Raw genomic sequence first — 27,521 nt, 5'->3', positions numbered from 1 at the left:
CTACAAATGTCAAGCAGAATAAATGCAAAGAAAACCGTACTTATGTATCTAATTTTAAGACAGATGGAAATGGAATACAAAGAGGAAATCTTAAAAGTAGTCAGAGAAAAGAGCTATCTTATCTTCAAATGGAAAAACAGTAAGAAACTGCCACTTGCCTTCTGAACAGAAACTTTGATGTCAGGAGACCCTGGAAAGATTCCTTCAGAGCACTGAAGGACAATAACTGTCACCCTATTTTCCTACACCCAGCAAATACCATCTTTAAAAATGAGGGTGAGGGGGCGCCTGGGTGGTTCAGTTAGTTGAGCGTAATCGGACCCTTGGTTTCAGCTCTGGTCATGATCTCAGGGTTGTGGGATCAGGCTCTGAGCTCAGTGGAGAGTCTGCCTTAAGATTCCCTTCTTCTGCCCCTCTCATGGGGGGCGAGGTGTCAGAGAGAGAGAGTGAGTGTGTGTGTGCGTGTGTGTTGTGGGTTCTCTTTTTCTGTCTCTCAAATAAATAAATAAATCTTTTTTTTTTTTTTTTAATCAAAATAGGGGAGCCTGGGTGGCTCAGTGGGGTAAAGCCTCTTCAGGTCATGGTCCCTGGGTGCTGGGATCGAGCCCTGCATTGGGCTGTCTGCTCAGCAGGGAGCCTGCCTCCCCTCTCTGCTTGTTTTTCTGCCTACTTGTGATCTCTGTCTGTCAAATAAATAAACAAAATCTTTTTAAAAAATCAAAAGTGAGGGTGATAGTCCTAGCTCCACTGTGGAGACATAAAGCTGCTAAAGCCCATCCCTCCACTGATTATAACTGAAAACCCCAGACAAAATGCAAAAAAAAAAAAAAAAAAAAAAAAAAAAAACACCAAATATCTAAGGATTCTGAAGAACCAGGCATATTGTGGGGCGGAAACAGACAGATGTGAATTCCCCATTTTCTTTTCTCATGCATCTTTACCCCAAGAGCAGGCCCCAGTCACAGTGTGGAGTGACAGCCCTGGCAGATGAAAATTCAAGAGAAACCCCCTGGTTTCTGGACAGAGGAGCCAGAGAAGTGGACATCTGTGAGCTGGAGAGTTTGAGGGGAATCTGAGAGAAGGGGATTCCCAGATTCTGTGAATGGCCCACACGAGTGTCAAGCCTAGCTCTTGAGCTGCACATAACATAGGATAAAAGTGAACCAGCAGAGACAAGTCTTACAGAAGTGACTAAGAATTAAGTCACTGTCTACAAAAATTGGAACACAAATTACAATCTGAACATAACTTTGTCAGTAACAAATCCTGCTATAACAAAAGCATCAGTGTTCTCCAAGATATTATAACAGTACCCAACCACACAGCATAACATTCACAGTGCCAAAATAAAATCCAGAATTACTTGATTTATCAAGTAATTGATAAATTGATAAAACCAGTTCTCAAAGGAAAGACAATCCCGAGATGACCCAGATGTTGGAATCATCCTGACAAAAACTCTGAAGTAGATATCATAACTAGATTCCCTGAAGTTAAAGAAAAACACATTCGAAATAAATGAAAAGGAAGGAATTGTCAGCAAGAAATAGAAACTATTTTTTAAAAAGCACATTTTATAACTAAAAAAAAATACACTCTGAAGTCATTGGATGGGTTCAGTAGCAGAATAGAGAAGATAGAGGAAAAAATCCACTGAACATGAAGACTGAGTAATAGAAGTTATCCAATTAGAAGAACAGAGAGAGAAAAACCCTTTGCAAAATGAACAGAACCTCAGAGACTTGTGGGACAGTATTAAAAGGAATAACATATAATTGGGGTTCCAGAAGTATGAGAGGAAAAGATTGTGGTAGAAAAGATACCTGAAGAAATAAATAATGGAGAAACAAGTAAATAAGAAATAACTTCTCAAATTTGGTGAAGGATTTAGATTTACAGATAAAAGAAGCTCAGTAAACTATAGACAGGTCAACACAAGGAAAACCACTTCTACACACAGATAAGCAAACTGCTAGAAAGCGAAAATACCCATCTGCTAATAAAATGGCTCCTGGGAAGAAAAAATTTAGAAACTTGAAAATTGTTAAAGAAAAATGACAGAGAGGAATAAGGATTTGAAAAACCATGTATTTTTTTACCACAATCCGTGGACCAAAGAATACATGCGAACAACACCTTGCAATTGTTAAAAGACCTGTCAACTCAGAATTTTATATCCAGTGAAAATATCCTTCAGGGGGAAAGGTGAAATAAAAACATTGTCAGATAAAAGAAGAGAATCCTGGCCAGCAGACCTGTTATGTGAGATAGGCTAAAGGAAGTTCTTCAGGCTGAAGAAAAATAATACCACAGAGAAAACTGGGCCTGCAGGAATGAAGGAGGAATAGAATACGTGATAAATAGTCAGTTAATATAAAAGACTACTTTTTTTCCTCTTAAGTAATTGCCCAAAACAAAAATTATGACATTATCTTATGGAATATTCAATATATGTACATGTCTTACAGTGATAAAGGGATTCATTCTGCTGATAGTCACTGTAGTTATGTTATTATATACCAAGTGGTACAGTACTAACTTTAAAAGTAGACTGTAAATGACTGGATATGTATGATTCCTAGAGCACCCACTTTTTAAAATATAATGATATATAGTGGAAAAGCCAATATAGATATTCACATAATCCTAAAAATAACAACACACACTCAATATGACTAGAAAAAAAATAAGTTGTATTATCTGGGCAGTAGAATTATAGATACTTTGGAGTGCCTGGGTGGCTCAGTGGGTTAAAGCCTCTGCCTTCGGCTCAGGTCATGATCCCAGGGTCCTGGGATCAAGCCCCGCATCAGGCTCTCTGCTCAGCGGGGAGCCTGCTTTCTCCTCTCTCTCTGCCTGCCCCTCTACCTACTTGTGATCTCTGTCAAATAAATAAATAAAATATTTAAAAAAAAAAAAGAATTATAGATACTTAAATTTTTTTTCTTTATACAAAAATTCATATTGACTAGATTTTCTTAATGTATGGTTGGTATAACCAGAAAAACATTGAACTTACACTTTGGCATTCTCAAGAATGAAAACTGGAAATACATGTCTTTGAAACCTAGATTATTATGGAAAATAATAAAATGTAAATATACATGAAATTTTAAAAGAATAAAATGCAGTTCTAATGGTATCATCCTGGGAGGAAAACGAACAGTAAGCAAAGCTTCAAAGTCAGCAAGGGTATCTAACCAACAGGTTTCTCTACGTTATGTAACTAAAAATGCTATCTAAATGATTTCCCACCCTTGTTTGTCCAAATTAATAGCCCTTATAAAATTGGTAGTTTTATTTCTGTAGACATAATGTTGATTAACTGATCATCTGGGTGATTAAACATTTCCTCTGCCTTAGGAGTGACATTTTAAATAATTAAATTTAAATATGAAGGAAATTAAGCTTATAATTATGTCTTTAGGATCAAAGTTCTGATCGTACCAGTCTTTCTTCAGTGGGAGCCCAGGATTCCGAATCTACCTCTTTAACAGATGAAGATGTTTGCCATGAATTGGAAGGAGCCACTTCCTCCCAAGAGAGCAGTGCCACTTCGGGGACTAAGGGAATTGATTTCAGCAGAACAAGCCTGGAAAGTTCTGCCTCCTTAGAAGGTTTGTCCAGTTTGGTCCTACTGCATTTATATGTCATGTCTTTACCTTTTTTCCTTGTTTTAATTTTGCAAAAGATTTACATGGCTCCAAAGTCAAAACGGTAAGAACCAGGGCACTTTTAGAGAGCTCTGCTGTCCATCTCCACCCCTGCATCTTGTTTTCTCCCTGTGCCTAGAAGTAACAATTTTTATTCATTTTGGTTTTTCCTTCCATTGCTGTTTCTTTAAAAATATAGGGATATCTTCTTACTCAGAAAGTAATGTACTTTCCCATTCTTTGTGTTTTTCACTTAACAATATATCCTAAAGATCTTTCCATATTATCACATTGCATTGTTCCTTGCCTTGAGTAAGGAACAATGCAATGTTCCTTTTATGGTTGCATAGTTAATCATCTGTGGATATATCAGAGTTTATGTTAATTACTTCCTTACTGATGGACATTAAGTGTCTAGTCTTGACTATTATAAGTAATGCTATGATGCATATATGTCATTATATTTTTGCAAGGGTATTTTTGAAAGATACAAATTCTTCCGTGAAGTGATGCTGCCAAAGTTGCCTTCCCCGGGGGTGTATACTAGTTAGCATTCCCACTGGTGGTATATAAGAATACCTTTTTCCCCACAGCCGTGTCAACAAAATATGTTGGCAGACTTTGGGATTTTTGCCACCTGATCAATGAGGACTGTATTTCAGTTTAGTTTTCATTTATATTCCTCTTGTAAGTTGAGTAACTATTTATATGTTTAAGGACTACTTGTATTTTTCTATGGACTGTCCTTTGTCACTTGTTGGCCCTTTTTTTAAAAAGTTTTATTAGTTCTTTTTATATAGCAATATATAGTCTCATATAATTGCCAGATACTCTCTCCAATTTTGTCAAGTTTTTGTGCATTGTTTTTTTTTGTTTGTTTGTTTGGGCTTTTGGGGGGGTTGTGGAGGGGTTGCCACACAGATATTTTTAATTTTATGTCATCAAATTTATCAGTACTTCCCTCCTGCTTCTGGATTTCCAGATAATTAGGAAAGATGTCCCCTTCCCTAGGCTCACCAGTGTTTTCTTCTGATACTTCTTTGGTTTTCTTTTTAGCATTTTCTGAGATATTCCAGCAAAGTCACTTTCCCTTAGGGGGAAATGCAGGGGGTCTTATCATGCAGATTGCTTCATCTTCCTTTGCATGATGGAGGTATGCCGGTGGCAGACTCCCAGGCTCTGGCCAGAAAATTCCTGACTGACTGATTAAGACCACACTCTAAGCAAGTTGAAACTGCAGTTAGATTAGGTGTTAACCCTCTGTTGGGAACTCAGCCTGAGTGATGCCATTGTGGGTCAGTGGTTCTTCTTTTCAAAAAAATTTTTTAACATTTTTAAAAAATTATGTATTTGATAAACTTAATTTTATTAATGTTATGCATGTAATGTGTACACTTTTATGTACGTAAATACATTTCAGAAATTGAGGACACCTGAGTAACCAGCACTTAGATCAAAAAACAGAATGCTGACAATATCCAGAACCTCCTCTCATGCACACATCTGGTCACTGCCCCTTCACGGATAAACATTCTCTTCTAATGCTATGTGTTAGCATGTTCTGTTTGGAACATGTACAGTATATGTCCTTTGTGAAGCATTCATATTTTTAAAACATAATTGTAATGCTATTACATTTTTTAATATTTTGATCAATATAAAATTTCATATCAAATATTTAATTTGAATTTTCACAGTTATCTCATAAAGCTCCTTTTATAGATGGTTTATTCAATTGGGATCCTGATAAGGTCCACTTGTTGCATTTGGCTAATATGTCTGTTAACTTCCTCTTTGTTCTCTCTTTTTCTCCCTCTTGTCATCCATTGATGAAGAAATCAGGTGATTAGCTTCCCCGCCCCTTTTTTTAACTTACAAGAACAATTTGTTGTGCTAAGAAATAAACCTCATAACCAGATTCATATTTATTCAAGTGAATATTGTGTGCTTCAGATTAATTAGATGTGAAAGGGAGGCTCCCCACATAAATGATTTCATTAGTCAAGGCTGATAGAAGGTACAAGAAAGCAATTCTGAACTAGCTTTAGCAGAGAAGGATTACAGAGGGTTGGGGGGAACCGTCCAGGAAAGGTACTGCAGTTCCACCAGCTGTAAGCAGATTACAGGTTAATGGAGGTTTCAGCCCTCTCTGTCCCTCTCAACCCATCTGTGAAGCTGGCCTAGGACCAGTGGTGGTCCTCTAGAGCTATCTTCTTTTCCCATTGTCATTTATTTACTGAAGCAATCAGGGCATTAGTCCAAATCATGCTGATTGCATCCCTGTGATTGTGGAGAGGGAGAGCTAGGTTCCTTTCTCATGAGTTGAAGAATGAATCTTGTGGACAAAGGAGACTGAGTAAAGTGATAGAAAGTTTTATTAAGCGGGTATACAAAAAAAGCTCTCGGGAATGAGATGGGTCCCGCCAGGTTTGCCAGTATGGGCCTCCACTAACATGCCTTAACATTCTTGTGACTTCTTGGTTTGAGTAAGGACTGGTGATAACATCTTTAAGGCTTACTTCTTCTTTGGGCTCTGGTTATTCTTGGTCACGGTATGACTGCCATTAAAGACCCCAACTCTGATGCCCAGGGCAGGGTGGTCTGGTTTGTTCCCTTATCTCTGGTTTCCTTTTGCCTCAGCATTTCTGGAATTACTGTGAGCCTGATCACATAGCCCCCTGCCTATCTCTCCCTACCTAGCCCCTCCTGTCCCTTACTCAGTGAGACCCTTCAGATGTGTATCAGTGGGTCATATACTTGGGGGATAATTGCTAACATGTATCTGGGGGCGGGGGGGAGAGATAAAGGAAGTTTCCAAAGGAATTTTTATATGTTAATGTAGACTTACAGGATGGGGTAGGGGGCTGGGGGGGGGGGTGGGATTGCCTTTTGCCCTAGCAAAGTGTCACCATCCAGGGAGTTGAGTCCCTAGAGGAATGTCACTCTGCCCACCTCAAGGACTTGTCAATGGGCTGCAAGTAGTAAGGAAATTTGATAATTTTTCTTCTGCCTTGTTTCCCACAAACATTGGTGTTTAGCATGTTTTTTCCTGTCTTCTTTATTTCTTGTGAACTGGCAGTTTATCCCTTTACTTATTTTTTTTACCCTTACTTTATAAAAATATAAGTGTTCATTTGTAACATTTAGTAACTACTGAGAAAAAAGAGAAAGAAAAAGTATAGGTTACCTCCCAGTTTTATTAACAAGATATAGCCACTGTCAACAATCAATTTGACCACAGAACTCCCCTTACTTTTTGTTGTTGCTGTCGTTTTAATACCTATTAATACCATTACTCTTAAGAATATATCTGGAAATTCTTTCCTCATGTTTCAGAACAAGATTACTGTACCAGATCTTAAAAGATCGTGAGAACACAGAGAATTGCCAGTAAATCTTTTTATGATTGGAACTAAAATTAGCTATTTTATATGTTTTAGACCTTAGAACTAAATACATTCTTGTATTTTAAACATGGAAAAAGAGAAACTGCAAATTAGTAATTAAAAATAAATGGAATGCCTTGTAGCCTGCACCCACAAAGTACTTAATAAGTGAGTAGCCTGTACCCACAGACTACTTCGTAAGTGAGTAATGAGGCTAGGGCTCCCCGCCCCCTCGCATGTGGGAGCCGTAGAATCAGAGCACATTTCCTTAAGTTTGTACTCAGAACAAAAATGCATGCCTTTTTTGTTTTTCCCCTAAATTACCTTTGCTATTTTGAGTTGAACAGTTGGACATTTTATCAGAGAATTTACGGAGGTAGAAAAGATTTTCATGGGGAGCTTGGGTGGCTCAGTGGGTTAAAGCCTCTGCCTCCAGCTCAGGTCATGATCCCAGGTCATGATCCCAGGTCCAGGGATCGAGCCACATTGGGCTCTCTGCCCGAGAGGGAGCCTGCTTCCTCCACTCTCTCTGCCTGCCTCTCTTGTCTACTTGTGATCTCTGTCAAATAAATAAATAAAATCTTTAAAAACAAAAAAAGATTTTCATACCCTTTCTCATTAATTATAATGGTTTTGCTCTTTGTTTTCTAATAATGAACAGGATCCCTGTCAAAGTTTGCCTTACCTGGGAAAGCAGAAGTGGCATCTTCCTGCAACACAAGTAATACAAATATCTTCCAGAACTATGCAATGGAGGTACGGTTTTAATCCAAAGAGCATCTTCCTTTATTACTTACCCTACTCCTAGAACTTACGTTCCCTAAGTATTCACGGTCAGGGGCAGAGTAGTAAAAAGTTAAGTATGTAGTATCTGAAAATGTCAGAATGTATATTGTAGCTGAATAAATTTAAAATCTCCAGTATTTCAGAACACTGAAGTCATACTACTTCCATCTCTGTTTAGGAAAGTCCCATGCTTCTTCTGGGATTTATCAACGTACAAAAACATTTCCATTTTCAGTATTTCTAGTTTTCCTTATTATCTCTGTGTTCTTTTTGAACTTTTATTTCACATTTGAACCTCTTAAAAACCAATTCTGCTATGCAGGCACACTTTTGTGATGAGAGGACATGGAGCTGTTCTAGCATTTATGTCCCCATTCCCCATCATGTTTTTCATTTCTTGTGTCAGTTTGATGTGGTTATCTGCTGGCGATGCTGCTGTGTGTCTCTTTTTCTCACAATGAAAAAGTTATGTTTTTACAGTTTAAAAGTTTTCCCTAACTTTTCTATAGAAATTGCTTCCAGGGGTGCCTAGGTGGCTCAGTCATTAAGCATCTGCCTTCGGCTCAGGTCATGATCCCAGGGTGCTGGGATAGAGCCCTGCACTGGGCTCCCTGCTCCGAGGGGAGCCTGCTTCTCCCTTTCCCACTCCCCCTGTTTACTTTCCCTCTCTCACTTTGTCTCTCTCTGTCAAATAAATAAAATCTTAAAAAAAAAAAAAAAGAAAAAGAAATTGCTTCCAAATACATTTGTGAGTGTTGTTGCTTCTTCAGACCAGTTTGCCTAAATTTGGAAAATAGATTTGCATGTGGCTGGGAAATAACTATGAGCACAGATACTACAATTGACCCAAGTTTCTCATGGCTTCAGGAATTTCTGTATTTTATTCATGTAATGACAGCATTTACATTCAGCTATAGCAACACTTCTTAAACTGTCTTTAGTGACAGACCAGGGTTTTGTTGGGGTTTTTAATTTCCAATCTGTCATGTTGATACTCTTGTGAAAATGTGTATTGATCACAAACTTAGATATTGCAGCAATGACCAATTTCTTTAAGAGTTTCTAAGTCCTCTTCTCAATTTCTTTACTTAACACAAATCAAAAAGAGTTTGTGGACCCACATTTGTCTGGTGACCACACTATGAGTAGCACACAGACCCACAATATGTAATTACAAATACCTATTTTGGGTATTAGGAAGTTAATGCTTGGATTTGCTTTTTCACTAATAAAACCATGGCAGGTTTTATAGTAATTATAATAGTAAGGTTCCCTTTCTTAAGTGCAAGGTTCCCTTTCAGATAAAAATTTTGAAATCAATTTAGCTGAATGTAATCTATTTTTGTTTATTTATTTGCTTGTAACTTCTGAATCCTTCTGACTTACAGTTTTCTAATAGACTTATGGATTGAAGTGGCTTTTACTTCATAATATCTCCAACAAACTCACTTTGTAGAGTGCTGTTTTCTCCCATAGGTTCTTATCTCAAGTTGCTCTCGGTGTAGAACATGTGATTGTCTTGTCCATGATGAGGAAATCATGGCTGGCTGGACAGCAGATGATTCAAATCTCAATACTACATGCCCATTTTGTGGCAATCTTTTCTTGCCCTTTCTGAATATTGAAATAAGAGATTTAAGACGGCCTGGAAGGTAATGATTTGTGCTTTCTTTTTCCTTCATGTTTAAAGATCGTATTTACTAGAATATCTCTTCTCAAAAACTTCCTTTAATTTACATTGCAGATACTTTCTGAAGTCAAGCCCATCTACAGAAAATATGCATTTTCCATCCTCTTTTTCAACTCAGACAAGGCAGTCTTGTATCTCAACATCAGCATCTGGTCTTGACACATCTGTTATTTCTGTTCAAGGGAATTTTGATCTCAATAGGTAATTATGATTCTGTGGAATGATACTTTAACATGTATTGTTCATGTTTCTGAAAATGACAGAAAAATCAGCTGACCATTTAAAATGTCTAGTCTCGCCCGGGTGGCTCAGTTGGTTAAGCTTCCGATTCTTGATTTCGGCTGAGCCCATGATCTCAGTGCCAGAGGGTCGAGCCCCACATCAGGCTCTGCACTGGGCTGGGGAGTCTGCTTGTGATTCTCTCTCTCCCTTTCCATCTGCCTTGCTTGAACAAACATGTATTTCCATGTATAATAAACTTATAATCTTAAGTTCTTTCCCCTAATTAAAACAGTATTAAAATTCTCTAATAACCTAAATGTTTAAACAGTTACAGTTTATGCTTTATGAATCCCCAGAGTTTAAGTTGTATAATTCTTATAGGATAATGTTTACTACTATTTTAAAAGTAAAAATAACACCTGGAACACCTGGACTGGCTCAGGTGTGGGTAGAGCATGTGACTCTCGATCTCAGGGTCATGAGTTCAAGCCCCACGTTGAATGTGGAGTCTACTTAAAAAAAAAAAAAAAAAGGTAAATATTCTATAGAACACTTGAAGTTCACCGTGAACATCTTTCTCTCATCCCTGTCTCTTTAGAACTTAAGTCAGTCCTAACTTACTTCTACTTTGGAATATTTAATAATCTACGAAGACATTTAAAGGTGATAGAGGAACTGTAAGATCAAAGTAAGACTTTACAGTAAGCCTAGTATAAGTGAATTTACACTTAAAACAAATGCAGAAATTGGCTCCATTTTGGAGAAGTGCTAGAGACTCGACATTCATAATGGGGCAGGTGAAGTCATAATGGTAACTGCACGTTCAGGAAAACATCCGAGGTACAGGCCAGCTGGCATGCCCTACCTGTTTGATCCTGAGTGCCCAGGCAGCACAGCTGTAAATCTGTGTTATCACAGGTTTAGTGGAGCCCTTTCTCTGGCTGGGTCCACTAGCTTGTGACTCCTAAAGGAAGAGGTGCCTATTTTCTCTGCTTTGTATCCTCTGGGCTTACTGGAGTTCCTGACATATAAAAGTTGTCCATTAACTGTTTTGATAAATGAATGACTTTTGAATACTTAAAGTTCACTGGATAAAAAGGAAATTTAACATGATTAGACTACTTAAAAATATATCCTGTTCCCCGGCCAACTTCTGATGAACATCTGCATTTGATTTACTTTGGTATGCATCCAGCTCTGAGTCTAAAAAGCTGGATGTTCTGGATGAAATAAAGTAAATCTAGACAATGATATGCTTTTTTTCCTTTTTTCAATGCCCAAGCAAATCTAAACTGCTGGAAAATACGTGTGCCCGAAGCATTCAGATCCCTGCTGATAGATCAAAAACAGCTGTGTCAAAATGTCCAATATTTCCAATGGCCAGGAGTGTTAGTACTTACGGCCCCTTGGATAAGGAAGACACTAGAGGCCAGAAGCTCATTCCTACAGGCAGCCTGCCAACTACTTTACAAGGAGCTACCGTATGTATTTTGGTGTTTTTTAAAATTTGGACATTGAGGGCGCCTGGGTGGCTCAGTGGGTTAAAGCCTCTGCCTTTGGCTCAGGTCATGATCCCAGGGTCCTGGGATCGAGCCCCACATCAGGCTCTCTGCTCCGCGGGGAGCCTGCTTCCTCCTCTCTCTCTGCCTGCCTCTCTGCCTAGTTGTGATTTCTCTCTGTCAAATAAAAAAAAATTAAAAAAATAAAATTTGGACATTGATGATTTACATTTGATTTTGTTCCCGTTGTTCTATATAGCCTTATTAGCTTCAATTTTATAATGCATCAAAAAAAGTTTCTAGGGCCATGATACAATTCTAGTATTTTCTATTTATATGGAAATCATTGACAGGAATTTTAAAAATTGATTTAGTGTAATCAATCTTGTATTTTCCATTTATGGTTTTTTATTTATTCAACAGGATTCTTTAGGATTAGAGTGGCACCTCCCCAGTCCAGATCCTATCACTGTTCCATATCTTAGTCCTTTAGTGGTGTGGAAGGAGCTTGAAAGCTTACTGGAAAATGAAGGTGACCATGCAATAACAGTGGCAGACTTTGTGGACCACCATCCAATCGTGTTTTGGAACCTGGTGTGGTATTTTAGACGTCTTGACTTACCCAGTAACTTACCCGGACTGATTCTTTCTTCTGAGCATTGTAACAAGTATTCAAAGGTATGAAAATAAAAATTAACTAAAAGGCAATGCTACTGTCACCATGGTAATATTTGCATATTCTAAATGACAAAAAAGTAATTTTTATGCTAAGTTTTTAAAATAACCATCTGAATCATTAGATCAATAAAATTATTTTCTTTGCATTTACAGATAGTTTTTCTTCTTACAGCCTAGCAGTAAGATAAAATCATGTTTTGTAGCCTTCTTGTAAAACTGACACAAAATGGGCTGTGTTTTGGTTGTAATCTCAAGAAGAAACGGTCAATAACTTTAATGAGAAGAGTCTGTGCTTTGGCCCCACTCATGTCTCATACCTCTTTCAAAACAAGCCTTACACATTTTTAGGAGGATGTCTGTAATTCCTAGCTCAGTCATGTGCTACCATTCTCCTCAGTCCTTTTTTCTGAGTTTTTGCTTAACATCTAGATAGGTTGTTATATGTTTACTTGTATTTTTGATCCATTGTTCTATAAAAGTGTTTATTTCTTCATATGTATCACCACCACTAAATTGCAACATCTCTAAGTTCAGGAACTTTTTGTGCCTACTTGTACTCATGTCTGTGATTGTGCATGCGGTTTGGATTTTCCACACGTGAAAAATGTTTGACCAAGAGGTTAACTCAGTGAGTTATCTAGGGTACGGTCTTGGTCTGATGTGGAATGAGGCTCCTGGATTCATGGTGCCCTTTTTACTGATCTAAGTATTTGGTTAAACCTGCTACTTCAAAGGGGGCACCTGGGTGGCTCAGTTGGTAGTTACGTGTCTGCCTTCAGCTTGGGTTATGATCCCAGGGTCCTGGGACTGACCCCCGCATTGAGCTCCCTGCTCTGCACGCAGGGAGTCTGCTTCTCCCTCTCCTTCTGCCACTCCCCCTGCTTGTGCTCTCTCTCTCTCTCTTTCAAATAAATGAATAAAATCTTAAAAAAATCTACTTCAGAGATCATTAGCTTCTCAATTCAGCCCATCTTCCTTCAGTAGAGATAAAATGCATACAAACTAGTTATTTTCTATTCTCCTTTCTCTCTTGCACACACATATCCTAAAAAATATTGATAAGGATCTTTATAAGATATTTACAAAATCTTATCAGGTAAGGATCATTAATGAATATCTCTCTGTTCTTTAACACAGATTCCTCGCCACTGTATGTCTGAGGATAGTAAATATGTTTTAATACAAATGTTATGGGACAATATGAAATTACATCAAGATCCAGGACAACCCTTGTACATCCTCTGGAATGCCCACAGTGAGTGCCCTCATAGAATGCTGACTTTGTTTGTGTAAGAGTAATCTCTGCTTTATTTAGCAATAGTAAACTCATGTATAACTAACTTCTATTTTACTTTACTACTTTTTGTCTTACAGGTCAAAATCGTACTCTTTTGTTTGAGAGTGAGTGTTAAGTTTGATGTTTTTAGTGCTATCTTCCATGGAGGCCAAGGGTTTTGTTGTGGGGTTTTTTTGTTTTGTTTCGTTTGAGTGGTGCTGTGTATGTGCTGGAGGGGGTTATGTTTTGTGGAGTTCGCTTTTAGCCCATTGCTTGTCCTAGTTTCTTCTTTTTACATATTTGTTTGTTCCCATCCCAGGCTGCTGATTGAGAATTTCCTCCACGGGCTGTCTTAAGGAAAAGTGCATTTTTAGTTTTTGTCTGTTTGAGGCCACAGAAAACTTAAAGCCTATTTTCATCATTATATGTCTTAATTTTTTCCCTTTTTCCTTTCTCATTCTTAGATTTCTGTTCCTTTATCTATTGCCCTTAATTTGTTTTTAGTGCTTTGTAACTTCTTGAATAACTGTCAGTTGCTGTTTAATTTTTTGTCCTTTATAGACAGAACATTTCCCTTCATCTGTTCTTTTGTTCTTTCACAGCCCAAAAGTATCCAATGGTCCATTTATTGCAAAAAGGTGATAATTCATTTAACCAGGAACTATTGAAAAATATGGTAAAGAGCATTAAAATGAATGATGTTTATGGACCAATGAGTCAAATTTTAGAGACATTGAATAAATGTCCTCATTTTAAAAGACAGAGGTAAGTCTGTCTTAAATGAATATATTGTTACTCTAAGCAGATCCATATTATTAGCTTAGTAATTTGTTTGATTACTTCATGCTTTTATTAGCATCAGTATTTTTGTACAAAATAAAGAGATTATATGAATCATAATATCTTCTCCACTCCTTTCCCCCCCAGGAGTTTGTATAGAGAAATACTATTTCTCTCGCTTGTAGCCCTGGGAAGAGAAAACATTGATATAGGTAATCTACTGTAATATCTAACATATAATGTTTATATGTCATGGTATTATTTTCAAAGTATTTTCGTACCGGTAGTCTTTAGTATTATTTTAATATTATTTAATTATTATTTTAAATTTATTTAATTAATTATTAATTATTAATTATTTATTGATTGTTTTAATTTATTTAATTTAATAAATTTATTTTTAATTTAATTTAATTTAATTTATTTAAATTATTTAATTATTAATATTTATTATTTTAATATTATATTAATATATTAGAAGAATTCTTTGGTTTTTTTAATTTAATGTAATAGATACTTTGGTCATATTAGTAATAGTAATGATAAATGATAAAAGCTAACATTTTTTGAAGCCTACTGTGTGTCTGACACTGTAGCAAGTACTTCCCAAGTATTATCTCCTATAATTTTCCCAAAAGCGCTATGAGGTAGGGACTGCTATCATTTCAGAAGGGATGTAAGGTAGCTATCTATTTCAAGAGGCCCCAGACTTTTTTGATTGGTCATCTCCTTCTCCCAGTGATTGTGCTGGGTTCCCTTTAAGTTGCCACTTCTAAGTCTCAGGAAAGGGCAGGAATAGGCCCCGATAGAAAGGAAAGAAGAAAGTGGTGACTGTTAGACATTGAGAGATTGGAGCAGAGTTTAGGCATTTTGTCTGAAAAGTTATAATGTGAATAAGTTGATGAAAGTGACAATGATACACATTTAAGTCCTCTGACGTTGAGTGGTACCTAACGTGGGCACCCTGCTCAAGTAAACCCACTCCCAGTTAAAGAGAGAATATGTAATCAGCCATAGTTTTTAGGTGATTATATACTGTCTTAACAAAAACGTATCTGGTTATTTAGCGCTAGTCAACACTTGGGCTGGCTTTTTTTCTTTCTTTCTTTTTTCTTTTTAAGATTTTTAAAAATTTATTTACTTATTTGAAAGATATCTCACAGAGGGGCAGAGGGAGAGGGAGGGAAATAGACTCCTAACTGAGCATGAAACACACACAGGGCTTGATCCCAGGACCCTGAGCTCATGACCTGAGCTGAAACTGAGAAAGTCAGACCCTCAACCAACTGAGCCACCCAGGCGTCCCTCAAAATGATGACAGTATGTAATAAGCTTATGTGCCCTGTTACAAGTTGCTCAGCCAGACCATATGGAACATGAATAGAGAACAAGGGCACTCCCTGTGGTGCTGGCTTCCCAACAAGTTCATTAGCGGGTGGGAAAGAGTAAGAGTTAGTGAGGGAAGCAGAGGGCTTAGAGCAGCCATCCCTAACTGGGAATCTCAAGGGGTATCAGGTGCCTTCTGACCAACGGTGACCTGTGTCACTGGGACTTGTCACTCTTGATGCCAAAAGAGAGCTGGTAGAATCCAGAAGCAATGATATGTGTGGGTGAGATGGCAAGCATCTTACAGATTGGAACTACTAGGTAAGGGGTAGTATTTTTTATGTACTCATTATCTAAAAGGGTTAACCTTTTCTGAGCACATTTTACATAAAAGTCAAATTTAGTTAAACTTTAGAATAAATATCCTGGGTGCCTGGGTTGTTCGGTTGGTTAAGTGACTGCCTTTATCTCAGGTCATGATCCCAGAGTCCCAGGATCAAGTCCCACATCGGGCTCCCAGCTCCATGGGGAGTCTGCTTCTCCCTCTGACCTTCTCCCCTCTCATGCTCTCTGTCTCTCCCCCTCTCTCAAATAAATAAATAAAAATCTTTAAAAAAATAACATAATGTCCTGACCCTCTAAAATAATGGTGAGAGAAGGAAAGTGTAAAAGGGTTTTCTTTTATCTCAGCAATCTGTCATTCACTTTGCTCTAGCCAAAACAAGCATCACGTGCCCCCTGAGTGGTGCTGTAAATTTCCTCATCCTTGCACCCCTTCCCCAACCAGAGCCAAATTGACAAATACACTTCTTTCCTGACCCTAACCCCCATGCAAAATTTTACTCCTCCTCTATTAGAACTGCTTGGAGATTATTATATAGGTACTATTTACTGATACCTTAAAGGAATTTGTCATTTCATGAGTCTAAGAGCCCTTTTCCTCGTACTCTTTGAAGATAGACCTTATAGTAAGTAACTTCCTTTGCCAAGTCTTTGAAGGTTTCTGGAAGCATCTGAGTTCTTAGGACCTGTCCTTTTTGGTCCTCTCTGGGTGCAAAACTCTGGACAATCTGTATATTTGGGTGCCCTCAGAAAACTGTCACTTTCTGTGTAGCCCCAGAGTTGATGCCCAGGGAGAATTTAGAAACCCAAGAAGGTTTGGAGACTAGAACAGTAATAGGAAGGTGGGGGAGCAACTTGAAAACAAATATAAATGAGTAAATCATTGGAATTGGGATGGACTGATGGAGGGAGAAAGAACCTGGATGTTAAAAGGTTTATTTCTGGAGACTTCTGCTGAGAGGCAGACCAGATTATAGGGAGAAGGTACTTAAAGTGCATTGTGACCAGGAGAGAGAGTGGAGAATGTGTCTGGGAACAAAGTCTAAGGGACCTCACGCCAGAGAAGTTTAAAAATAAGGAAGGCTTCAGAAGAAATGGCACTAAGTTGAGAATTTAGCCAGAATATGAGTGGGGGAGAAAACAAACAAACTTTAAAGTTTGCAGGAAGACCCTGAAATGAAAAGTCTAACATTTTTGAGTAACTGAAAGGCCAGGGGAAGACAGGATTCAGTGAGAAAAGGTGGAGTGTGGAATGAAATGGGCTCAGAGAAGCAGGTGGGGACTAAATCATACCATCTAACAGGTGCTGCCAGGTTTTTTGGATGGAATCCTCAGTGCAGTGGGAAACATCTGGGGGATTCTTTTTTTTTTTTTTTTAAGATTTTATTTATTTGACAGACAGAGATCACAAGTAGGCAGAGAGGCAGGCAGAGGGGGACGGGGAGGCAGGCTCCCCGCTGAGCAGAGATCCCAATGCCGCGCTCCATCCCAGGACCCTGGGATCATGACCTGAGCCGAAGGCAGAGGCCTTAACCCGCTGATCCATCCAGGTGCTCCCATCTGAGAGGCAGGCAGAGGGGGACGGGGAGGCAGGCTCCCCGCTGAGCAGAGATCCCAATGCCGCGCTCCATCCCAGGACCCTGGGATCATGACCTGAGCCGAAGGCAGAGGCCTTAACCCGCTGATCCATCCAGGTGCTCCCATCTGGGGGATTCTTTTTTTTTTTTTTTTTTTTTAAAGATTTATTTATTTATTTATTTGACAGAGAGAGAGGTCACAAGTAGGCAGAGAGGCAGGCAGAGAGAGAGGAGGAAGCAGGCTCCCCGTGGGGCAGAGAGCCCGACAGGGGGCTCGATCCCAGGACCCTGAGATCATGACCTGAGCCGAAGGCAACGGCTTAATCCACTGAGCCACCCAGGCGCCCCCATCTGGGGGATTCTTAAGCAGGAGAGAGACATGATGGAATACATGTTTTATCAGGATTTCTAGTCTATGGAGAATAAATTGGGTGGGAACCCAGTGGATAGTGAGAAGGACAGTTAAGAAGCTAATGCAATAATACAAGTGAAACCGGGTGGTGGCTTAGGGGTGATATTTTAAACAAAACTAACATTTAAAGAACAAAGAGTGGCTCCTGGCTGGTGGTGGGAAGAGCATGTGACTTTTGATCTTCGGGGTCATGAGTTCAAGCCCCCACATTGGATGTAGAGATTACTAAAAAATAAGTAAATAAACTAAAAAAAAGGGGGGGGGAAGAGAATGATTTGGTTAGGAAGAAAATAAATCTGCTCATTTAAGAGTTAGGAATTGGAAATTGGCCTTACACTAAAATGGCTTTTAAAAATTTTAGCTATAAATCTGAGCCCAGTAGAGATCTGTGTTTGGTTTCTTTGTTTGGAAAAAAATATATATATGGCCCAGAGAAATATAACCAAGGAACACTGTACTCAGAAGTTACATTAAGTCATAGACTTCCTAGTTGAAATAAAGGTGGAAAAGTCTGGACAGGTTCCAGTAAGAAAGGTAAAACTTACTTAGAATTAAGGACTATTTGATAGAGAAGGCTAATGGAAGCGTAAGTGTGTTTAACCTGTAATTTTGTTTGTAAATAAATACTGTATGAATGTGTTGAGCTGCCCTTTCTATTAAAAAGAGGAAAAAAATGAATGGGTTCAAATTGCAACCAGAGGGCTTTGAGCAGAATGTTGTAAATGTTTGTGCTTTTTTGGTTTTGGGGTTTTCTCTTTGGGTTTGTGTTTTGTTTTGTTTAGAGAGAGAGCACGTGCCTGTGCGTGCATGGGAGCCAGGGCAGAGGGAGGGAGAGAGACTCTTAATCAGGCTCCACACCCAATGCAGAGATGGAATCGAGGCTCAGTCTCCTGGCCCTGAGGTCATGACCTGAGCCAAAATCAAGAGTCAGATGCTTAAACCAATTCAGCCACCAGATGCCCTGAATATTTGTTTTTTAACTATAATGGTTGTGAAACACTAGAAACTATTAAAAATAAGAAATTTGCCTAATGATTTTAATGTTCGACTGGAAAATTAATCATGTAATTACATGTAGATACCTACGTAACCTTCTACCTGATGAAACAGAAAAAGAAGAGCAAACTGAACCCAAAGCAAGCAGAAGAAAGGAAATAATATTACAGCTGAAATAAATGAAATAGAGACAAATAGGAAAAACTATTTTTAAAGATCGAGAAACTCATCAGAATCAAAGTTGGTTCTTTGAAAAGATTGATAAAATTGATCTTCAGTTAGACTAAGAGAAAAAAAGAGAAGACTCAAATTAATGAAATCAGGAATGAAAGAGGGGATATTCCCACTGCCCTTCCATTAACAAAAAGAATTATAAGATAGTATAATAAATAATTATATGCCAATAAATTCAATAACCCAGAAGAGATAGGCAAATTCTTGCAAAGACATAAACTACAAAACTGACTCTAGAATAGAAAACCTTAACAGAGTTGTAACAAGTAAATAGATTGAATTGATAATCAGAAAGCTCCCCAGAAAGAAAAACCCAGGACCAGATGGTGAGTTCTGTCAAATGTTTAAAGAAAGGTTAACACTAATTGTGGTGGACTTCATGTTTGTGCCCTATCTCATGTGTAGCCCTAATGTAATGGCATTTGGAAGTAGGCCCTTGGGAAGCAATAACATCATTTGTTTGGAGCCCCCCAAAATGGGATTAATATCCTTAAAAGAAGAAGAGAGTCATCTCTCTTTCTCTGCCATATAAGGATGCAGGGAGAAGACAGCTGTCTGAAAACCAAAAAGGGTGCTCTCACCAGACACCAGATACGCTACCATGGCCTTGATCTTGGATGTTCCAGCCTCAAGAGCTGTGAGAAATAAATGTTCATCATTTAAGCCACCCAGGCTCTGGTATTCTGTTGTAGCAGCCTGAACTAAAACATTAATCCTTCACAAAAAGGAGCACCTTCTAACTCATTCTATGAAGCCAGTATTACCAAAGATGTCACAAGAAAGGAAAACTACAGAGAAATATCCCTTATTGACAGTTCTCAACACAATGCTAGCAAACCAAATCCAGCAACATTTAGGAAAGTTTATATTCCACGACCAACTGGTATTTATCCCAGGAGTGTAATGTTGGTTCAATGTACAAAACTCAATCACCATAATATACCATATTAATAGAATAGAAGACATACATATCTCTAGGGTACCTGGCTTGCGCACTCAGTAGAGCATGTGATTCTTGATTTCAGGGTTGTGAGTTCAAGCCCCACGTTGGGTGTAAAGATTACTTAAAACTAGAATCTTAAGAAAAAGACAACATATACCTCAGAAGATACAGAAAAAGCATTTAGCAAAATCAACAAACTAGGAATAGAAGGGAATATCCTTAATTTGATAAAGAGCATTTATGAAAAAAACCCAAATTAACACCATACTCAATGGATTCCCATAAAAAATTAAAAATAGAATTTTATATGATCCAGCAATTACATTTCTGGTTATGTACCCCAGAGAATTAAAAGCAGGATCTGGAAGAGATATTTGTACATCCATGTTCATAACAGCATTATTCATAATAGCTAAAATGTAGAAACAATTCCTGTGTTCATTGAAGGATGAATGAGTAAGCATAAAATGTGGTCTATACATACAATGGAATATTATACAGCCTTTAAAAAAGAAGGAACTTCTGGCACATACTACAACATGAATGAACCTTGAGGACATGATGTTAAATGAAATAAACCAGTCACAAAAAGACAATCATACAGTTATTAGAGTAGTCAAAATCATAGAGACAGAAGTAGAATGGTAATTGACAGGGTGGGGAGGGGAGAACAGAGAATTATCCTTTAATGGATATAAGGTTTCAGTTTTACAGGAGGAAAAGAGTTATGGAGATGGACGGTGGTGATGGTTGTACATTACGAAGGTTTGTAATACCAACCTGTAAAAATTGTTAAGATAGTAAATTTTGTATGTATTTTACCACAATTTTTAAATTTGGAAAAGAGCGGTGCCTGGGTGGCTCAGTGGGTTAAAGTCTCTGCCTTCGGCTCAGGTCATGATCCCAGGGTCCTGGGATCGAGCCCCGCATTGGGCTCTCCGCTGAGCGGAGAGCCCGTTTCCTCCTCTTTCTGCTTGCTTCTCTACCTACTTGTGATCTCTGCCTGTCAAATAAATAAAATCTAAAAAAAAAAAAAAAAGAAATTTGGAAAAGAATCTTAAAAAGAAGTCATCTTAAAACTTGAAATTTCATTGGTCTGTGTAATCTAACTCTAGAATGCTAAGGCCTGGGACGCCTGGGTGGCTCAGTTGGTTCAGTGTCTGCCTTCAGCTCCGGCCATGATCCCAGGGTCCTGGAATCGAGTTCCACATCCAGTTCCCTCCCTGTTCAGCAGCAAGTCTTCCTCTCCCTCTCCCTCTATCTCTCCCCTCCACTTGTGCACTCTTGCACACACTCTCTCTCTCTCTCCCTCTCTCTCTGTGTCAAATAAATAAAATCTTTAAAAAATTAAAATGTTCTTTCTAAAAAAATAATAATAAAATGCTAAGGACTTTAAGGTCCCTGTTTGAGCTCTGAAATTCTGTAGTCCTTTAGTTGGCAGAAATGACCTAGGGATTCCTTCTTGGCCTCTAATCTTATAGTTCTGTAATATTACAAAAACTTGATTGTTGTTAATATTGAGTATAAATTGCTGAATGCCCTTATTTCCTTATGAATTTTTGTAGATGCATTTGATAAAGAATACAAGATGGCATATGATCGCCTCACACCTAGTCAAGTCAAGAGTACACACAACTGTGACAGACCACCAAGTACAGGGGTGATGGAATGTCGAAAAACCTTTGGAGAACCTTATCTTTAAGACATGCACGTGTGTGTATACTTTCAATATGTATTGTATAGTCCATGTATAAAATAACATTTGAAGACTCTAAACTCTTTTTCTTCAATTTTTGAAAATGCATTTGTAAATGGTTCAGAAAGTCCAGATAGCTTATGTACAGAATGTTTTCAAAAGAGAAGAGTGACAAGTGAGGAGAAAGCCATTTTGTTTCCCATTTCTTTTTTTTTTTTTCTTTACTTCTCCTGTAATAAGTAATTAAGTATTTTTGTGACGAGGAAATCCCTAAACAAAATTACTTCTCAAAATAAGACAACCGTTTCATGGTTTCTCTTGGAGGACACATTGAAAAATCATGTATGGAACTTAAACAAATGTAAGCTCAAAGTATTTTCTGTTTTCATAGACTATTCAAATGTTTTGACCATGAAGTTGTATTATACATATTTTAAATTGTTTATAGTAAGTTGATATTTTTTTAATTTTTAAACTTAATATAGCAAACAAAATGAACTTAAACTTATGAAGCAAGCAATTAAGTGCTTAATTTCCCTGTCTGCTGCTATTTGACGTAATTAGTACAGCTGCGGATCTCTATATGTCTATCTATCTATCTATCTATATTTTTTATTACCTGGAGGAATGATTCAGAAATGTTAGTGTTATGCTAGGATTGCATGTTAGTACAGCTAAGCCTGACCGCAGTGAGTAAATGAAAGCGAAGGTGTGCACTGCCCAGACTGACTTATTGAGCCTTGTGAAAGGAGAGCCGGAGAGGTTCCAAGTCTGCTTCTGCCAAATCGGGTTCAATATACCATGATTTGAAAATTTTCTCTATCACTAACAGATGCATACAGAACACAGGGAGTGCTTACAAAACCAAATATCAATTTAAATTTTAATATGCTACATGAACACTTATGCTGGGAAATATGTCAGACAACTTATTCTAAATTTTACCCTTATTTTAATATCTAAAATATTGGGGATGATATAGATTGTGTCATATTTATCTGGAATATGACCTACTGGAGTATTCTGTTAATATTATAAATATATATACATATATATATAAATATTCAAAATATTTTTTCAAAAGTAGAAAAATAATAACTCTCAAAGTACAGCCAGATAGAATTTCCCATATTGAGGAACTTGGCTTTTTCAATAAGCCTTCAGAATCTGAAGTCTATGGAATCTAAAATCCAGAAATATCTAGAAATCAGACAATAAATAGAATGTTTAAGCACCAATGGTATTAAAGAGACTCTAAAAAAATATTTTTAGTTCAATTATTGCAAAAATCACTTTCTTTGGGTAATTTCCAATAAAAAGTATTCTTTGACTATTAGAATTATGTATAGATTATCAGTATGTGTGTGAGCATGGTTGCACACATTGTCATGAATGAAGGAATTCTCTGGACACTTTGAAAGAAGAGAAAATGGATGGTTCCAAATTTGGTCTGGAAAGCCAGTAGAGTCCAGCACACTTGTACTGGGGATATCTGAGACTTTGAATCAATTTAGCTGCCGAAAAACTACCTTTTGCATTCACACCATTAGTGAATAGCATCAAGCTGACACATTTCACAGCTTTCGACTGGGGAAGTAATAGGGAGAGTTTACAAATGTGAAATTTTGATTCGGATTAGTTTGATGCTGAACTTGCTTACTTGAAAAATCTGGTGCTATGCACATATATATGCCTTTCCTTTGTAAATACAACTCCAGTCTTTACTATTCATAGCCAGGTTTCACATTCTGACGGAGTCTTCTGTTCCCTAAATCACTTGAAAATTGTCAAATGAGAGAAATGTTTAGTAAGTGAGACTTTGGGCATTGGCAACAAACATCCCTCCAAATAGGGTTCTGGGGTTCTATTCTGGTTTTTTGATGCATGTTTTACTTTCCCTTAGAAGAACAGCTTTTACTGTTCATGGAAGTTGTTTAACTTTTCTTTAACACAAACTATATGTAAAAATTATAGTTGATGGATTTCAAATCGCTGACCCAAAAAAGTGAGGTAAAGCCCATCCTTTCTGGTTCAAACTCAGATGGAAAAGTGAGTATAATTTTTACCTCCCCCCACCGCCCCCCCACCCCTCCCCCCACACACAAAGTTTTGTTTTTGCTTTTGGTTGGGTTTTATTTCCTCTACTTTTAATCCCCAGGAAATATTATTTGTACAAATTTAGTCTTTAAAAATAAAAACTAAAACATGAATAGAAAATGGTAAACCCTGCTCGAAAGAAAATTAATCATCCTTTAAAATAACTCTATATAAACTTTTCTTCCATTTTGTCTCTGTTGAGGATACATTTTGAAGAATCATGGCCAATCGTGTTGGAGAGAAATACATTTTTGCTACATTATCTGTCTCTTGTTTTCTTACTCTTAGTTTTGTTTATATGTTTAATAGTGGAAAATAAACCATGCTGTGTCCTGGTATAACTTGTTTACTACTTCCTCCCATGGTGTTTTGAATGTCATACATTTGTATTTTGTATCTAATTTTGATATTCAACTTTTTCTTCCTACTGCCAGGTAAGGAATTATGCAGCCTGCTCATACTCTGATTTTTGTCTATTTTCCCCCTGATTTGGATGATGGAGGGGAGGGAGGGAATGCTTTAAAACTCAAACACTACCAACTTACCTTATTCTAAGTTTTTCTAATATGTTTTTACATTTTTGTATATAGAGAAATGGCCCCAGAAAATGTTGGTTCAGCATTTTATGTGATACATACTTACTGTACTTTACGCTGGTAACTACTCTAATACTTCAGTGCAACTCGCAAGTGTTGACCTGGTGTACAGAGAAGGCTGGATGTTTTATTTCTAAATATGTTGTAAGTACACGGTTAGAAGAGACCGGTGTGTATGGTAATGTCAGATGGCCCAGTTTTATTTTTATTTCTCCCACTAGCACTTGAAAGCTGCTGTTGGGCACTTTATTCCAGACCAGCAAGGGAAAAGGCAGGCTGCGGCTTTCAGAGAGCCCTGGGCCCCCTCCTCTGCTAGAGTTAGCCTGCTCTGCCTTTCCTGTTTGGATAGCAGACTGTTTTCTTTCAGAATTGCATTCACTGACAGCAGCACACCAGTCAGTTTACTTTAATATTCTCAGACTTACTCTATTCTTCTCATCCCTTTATCCTGGCCTCTGCCTCTGGCCTCAAAGCAAGTACATTTGCTGGCTGAATTATTTTTGTTTGCAAAAATTAGCTGTGCACAAATTAATAGAGGAATTTGTCTCTTACACAAAAAGTCTGTGCTTGTGCTTATCCTCCAAGATGCTGCCAGGCTCTACTGATGACGTTTCGGCGGCCTTTCCCTGGTTGCTGTCGTTTGCCTGGCTCCCTCCTTTTGTCTGTATAGATTTTTTTTTCCAAACATTGTGCTGTGATGAAACCACTGGAGCAACTGACAGGCTTTTCTATAAGTGAAATTCTTCAGGTTTTGCCTGCTCATCACAGTGAGGGGCCTGAAGACCCAAAGCATGCTTTTGGCTATGAAGGCAGCCTTAGGCCAGGGTGTGCCACTGGGCTCTAGTGACCCCTACCTACTCCCTGCACTGGCAGAGACAGCTCTGATCACGACCTCTCTGTGCATCTTCCATGGTGACCAGTCCCCAAACGCATTGCAAGTGGCACCTGGGGTGGGGGGCCTCCCACAAAAAAGGAATCAGACCCCAAGGGTATTCTTTGGCAAGGAAGGCCAGCCAGTTCTTCAAATGTACCTACCGGGCTGTGCCGTAAATACTAAATTCCGGTTCCCACCCTCTTTGGTACTCTATCTTTTTAAATAAGTGACAATTAAGATCTAAACAGTGGCATAAAAGGCCACGCCTGTGAATTTGATAAAAGGATTTTTAGATTGATTGATGGAAGCAACCGTTTTATCATGTAAACATCTAAAGAGAACACCGTTTTTCAAAAATGTGGATGGTATTTTTTTTTTCTTTTAATACTGTGTAGAACTTTAACCCATTAAATCAGGGAGAGGCTCACATTTTTAGAAATTGGGCCCAAATCTATCACAGGGTCACCAAGGAAATACAACCTCCAGAGGGATGAAACCATCATCTGGGTAGCCACTGTCCTCCAACTGAGAAGCTCCAGTGGGACAGTTCATGCATCCTAAGGCTGAATGAGTGACCTGGGATTTGTCCCATGTGACTAGAGAGGTCACTTTACCTATCACATGAGAGGACCATCTCACCGTTATCTTGACATTTTAAGATGATCCTTCACCCTAAACAATATAATTTTAATAAACTGTAGATTTATAAACATATAACAAGAAATTTCATTTCCAAGCAGAACAAATTGATCTTTTAAAAATTGCATAAGTTTTCCACCTCCCTGAAGTCTCCTTCCTCCCTCCCACCCCAGTGACTTCTTATACATCCCTCAACACCCAGCTTTCATTTCACTTGACCCTTTCTGCCATAGTGTGATATGATCAGACCTTCCTCTCCAAGCAAAGAGAAATGCCAGACGTCCAGCAAACTGATCATGAATGGGATGTTAGAGCATTAGAGTTGACTTTAATCATGAAATGTCTGTCCAGCACTTTCTCATAACAAAATGTTTCACTGTCCAGTACTCCTCATCAGCCATTCTGGGGAAAAGTATCGGAACCCAGGCTCTCGGGTGATGTCCCTGAGGCTGGCTGGAATTGGCTGCAGATGTGCAGTTTGGCATTGGAATCACCCTTCTGACTCGTTCTGTCCTCCTGTTCTTGGGCCATGCCCCATGGAGAGCGGGCAATGCAACAGCACCAATGAGGATAACTAAGAATATGGAGTGACTATGTTTCCATCGTTATCTTCTCCAGCATTCCAACCAAGTGACCTAAAGATATAGATTAACTCATCCATGTTTGCAGAATAAAATACCATTGGGACTCACAACTTATTGAAATTTAATAAAAGTCATTTCCAAAGAATGTGAATCCTGGGGCAGGGAGGTAATTAATTAATTCATCAGCCCATCTTAAGAGATGGATTATGGACTGAAGTATTTTGAATACCAAAAGGTTTGATTTTTTTTTTTTACATTACATCTGTCCTGCTATCTTCTAATCTTCAATGAATCCTTTCATGTTCATAATTAAAGCCGTATTTACCATCATAATCTATAGTCACCTGAGCTCCTTCTGCTCTACAACTAGGGACACAGCACTGTTTCATTTCTAATGTGTCCCTTAAGTCAATGCTAGTAAAAGCAGCAAGCAGTGGTTTTTTAATATGCAAGCACTTCAAATTCCACATGCAATGTTTAAATAATCACACAATTTGTACAAATACAAAAGTCCTTTAACTACCAGAAGCAGTAATACTCTCTATCTCACCATGTTGTCATCATGTTAAACATTTTTGGAATTCTCCTTTGTGACTGCCTGGAGATCCACTTATAAGCCACACAGGATATCAATCATCTTGCTTTATAATCCTATCTAGGTTGACACACAAAAATAGCATTACCCCACAGGATCTCTTACTTTATAAACCAGACTTGGCTCTACTGATTTGGGGCTCTCTTTAAAATTACTCCTTTTCTTACTCACTAGTATCTGCTGTCACTGTTAGGCGAGAATATGCTGGAGGAGCAAAGCCAGGACTGCTTTTGTATGACCGTCTAATCTCTCAAGGTGACCACTTGGCGGAGACAATACTAACTTGGATTTTCTAGTAAGTACATATGTTTAAATAGCCCTTAGAGTAGTTTTCCTTCCCTAACACTCCTACTTCCAATTCAAGGGTGATGTATAAATTTTAATTTCTTGGACTACTGATTTTAATTTCAGTTTTGAGAAATGCAGCTGTAAGAGCTAAGGTAGTCCTTTTAAGCTATAAAATACTGGTATACATTTTACTGGACTATGATGTATGTAATTGATTCCTGTTATACATTTTTTCTATAGTCTTAGTTCCTTAAACCCACCAATAATTGGACCTGTAATATTTACAAATCTGATTTAAAAAACAAACAAGCCACATTTTAAACAGAAAAAGAGAGGACAGCAAATTGCAGCG

At 38.0% G+C, this 27,521-nt stretch overlaps 1 protein-coding gene across 7 annotated transcripts in view; it reads left to right on the top strand.

Annotated features, from left to right (window-relative positions):
- DENND4A (DENN domain containing 4A) overlaps window positions 1-22,135 on the top strand; it is a 124,704-nt gene extending 102,569 nt beyond the window's left edge. For 3 of the 7 annotated variants that reach the window (XM_046008816.1, XM_046008813.1, XM_046008812.1), the window contains 11 exons: window positions 3,428-3,617; window positions 7,701-7,795; window positions 9,302-9,477; window positions 9,570-9,716; window positions 11,020-11,218; window positions 11,660-11,914; window positions 13,052-13,169; window positions 13,289-13,315; window positions 13,793-13,955; window positions 14,118-14,182; window positions 21,366-22,135. In XM_046008816.1, the coding sequence (XP_045864772.1) occupies window positions 3,428-3,617; window positions 7,701-7,795; window positions 9,302-9,477; window positions 9,570-9,716; window positions 11,020-11,218; window positions 11,660-11,914; window positions 13,052-13,169; window positions 13,289-13,315; window positions 13,793-13,955; window positions 14,118-14,182; window positions 21,366-21,502 (1,572 nt within the window). In that variant the 3' untranslated portion in view covers window positions 21,503-22,135. The remainder of the gene's footprint in view (window positions 1-3,427; window positions 3,618-7,700; window positions 7,796-9,301; window positions 9,478-9,569; window positions 9,717-11,019; window positions 11,219-11,659; window positions 11,915-13,051; window positions 13,170-13,288; window positions 13,316-13,792; window positions 13,956-14,117; window positions 14,183-21,365) is intronic. The other 4 variants (XM_046008817.1, XM_046008815.1, XM_046008814.1 and 1 more) reach the window with 2 other exon arrangements.
- The last annotated feature ends 5,386 nt before the right edge of the window (window positions 22,136-27,521 follow it).

The sequence above is a fragment of the Meles meles genome, chromosome 6 (genome assembly GCF_922984935.1).
Source record: "Meles meles chromosome 6, mMelMel3.1 paternal haplotype, whole genome shotgun sequence".
NCBI classification, from domain to species: Eukaryota; Metazoa; Chordata; class Mammalia; order Carnivora; family Mustelidae; genus Meles; species Meles meles.
The sequence above is the reverse complement of the archived record's forward strand: the minus strand, read 5'-3'. Positions and strand labels throughout refer to the sequence as shown.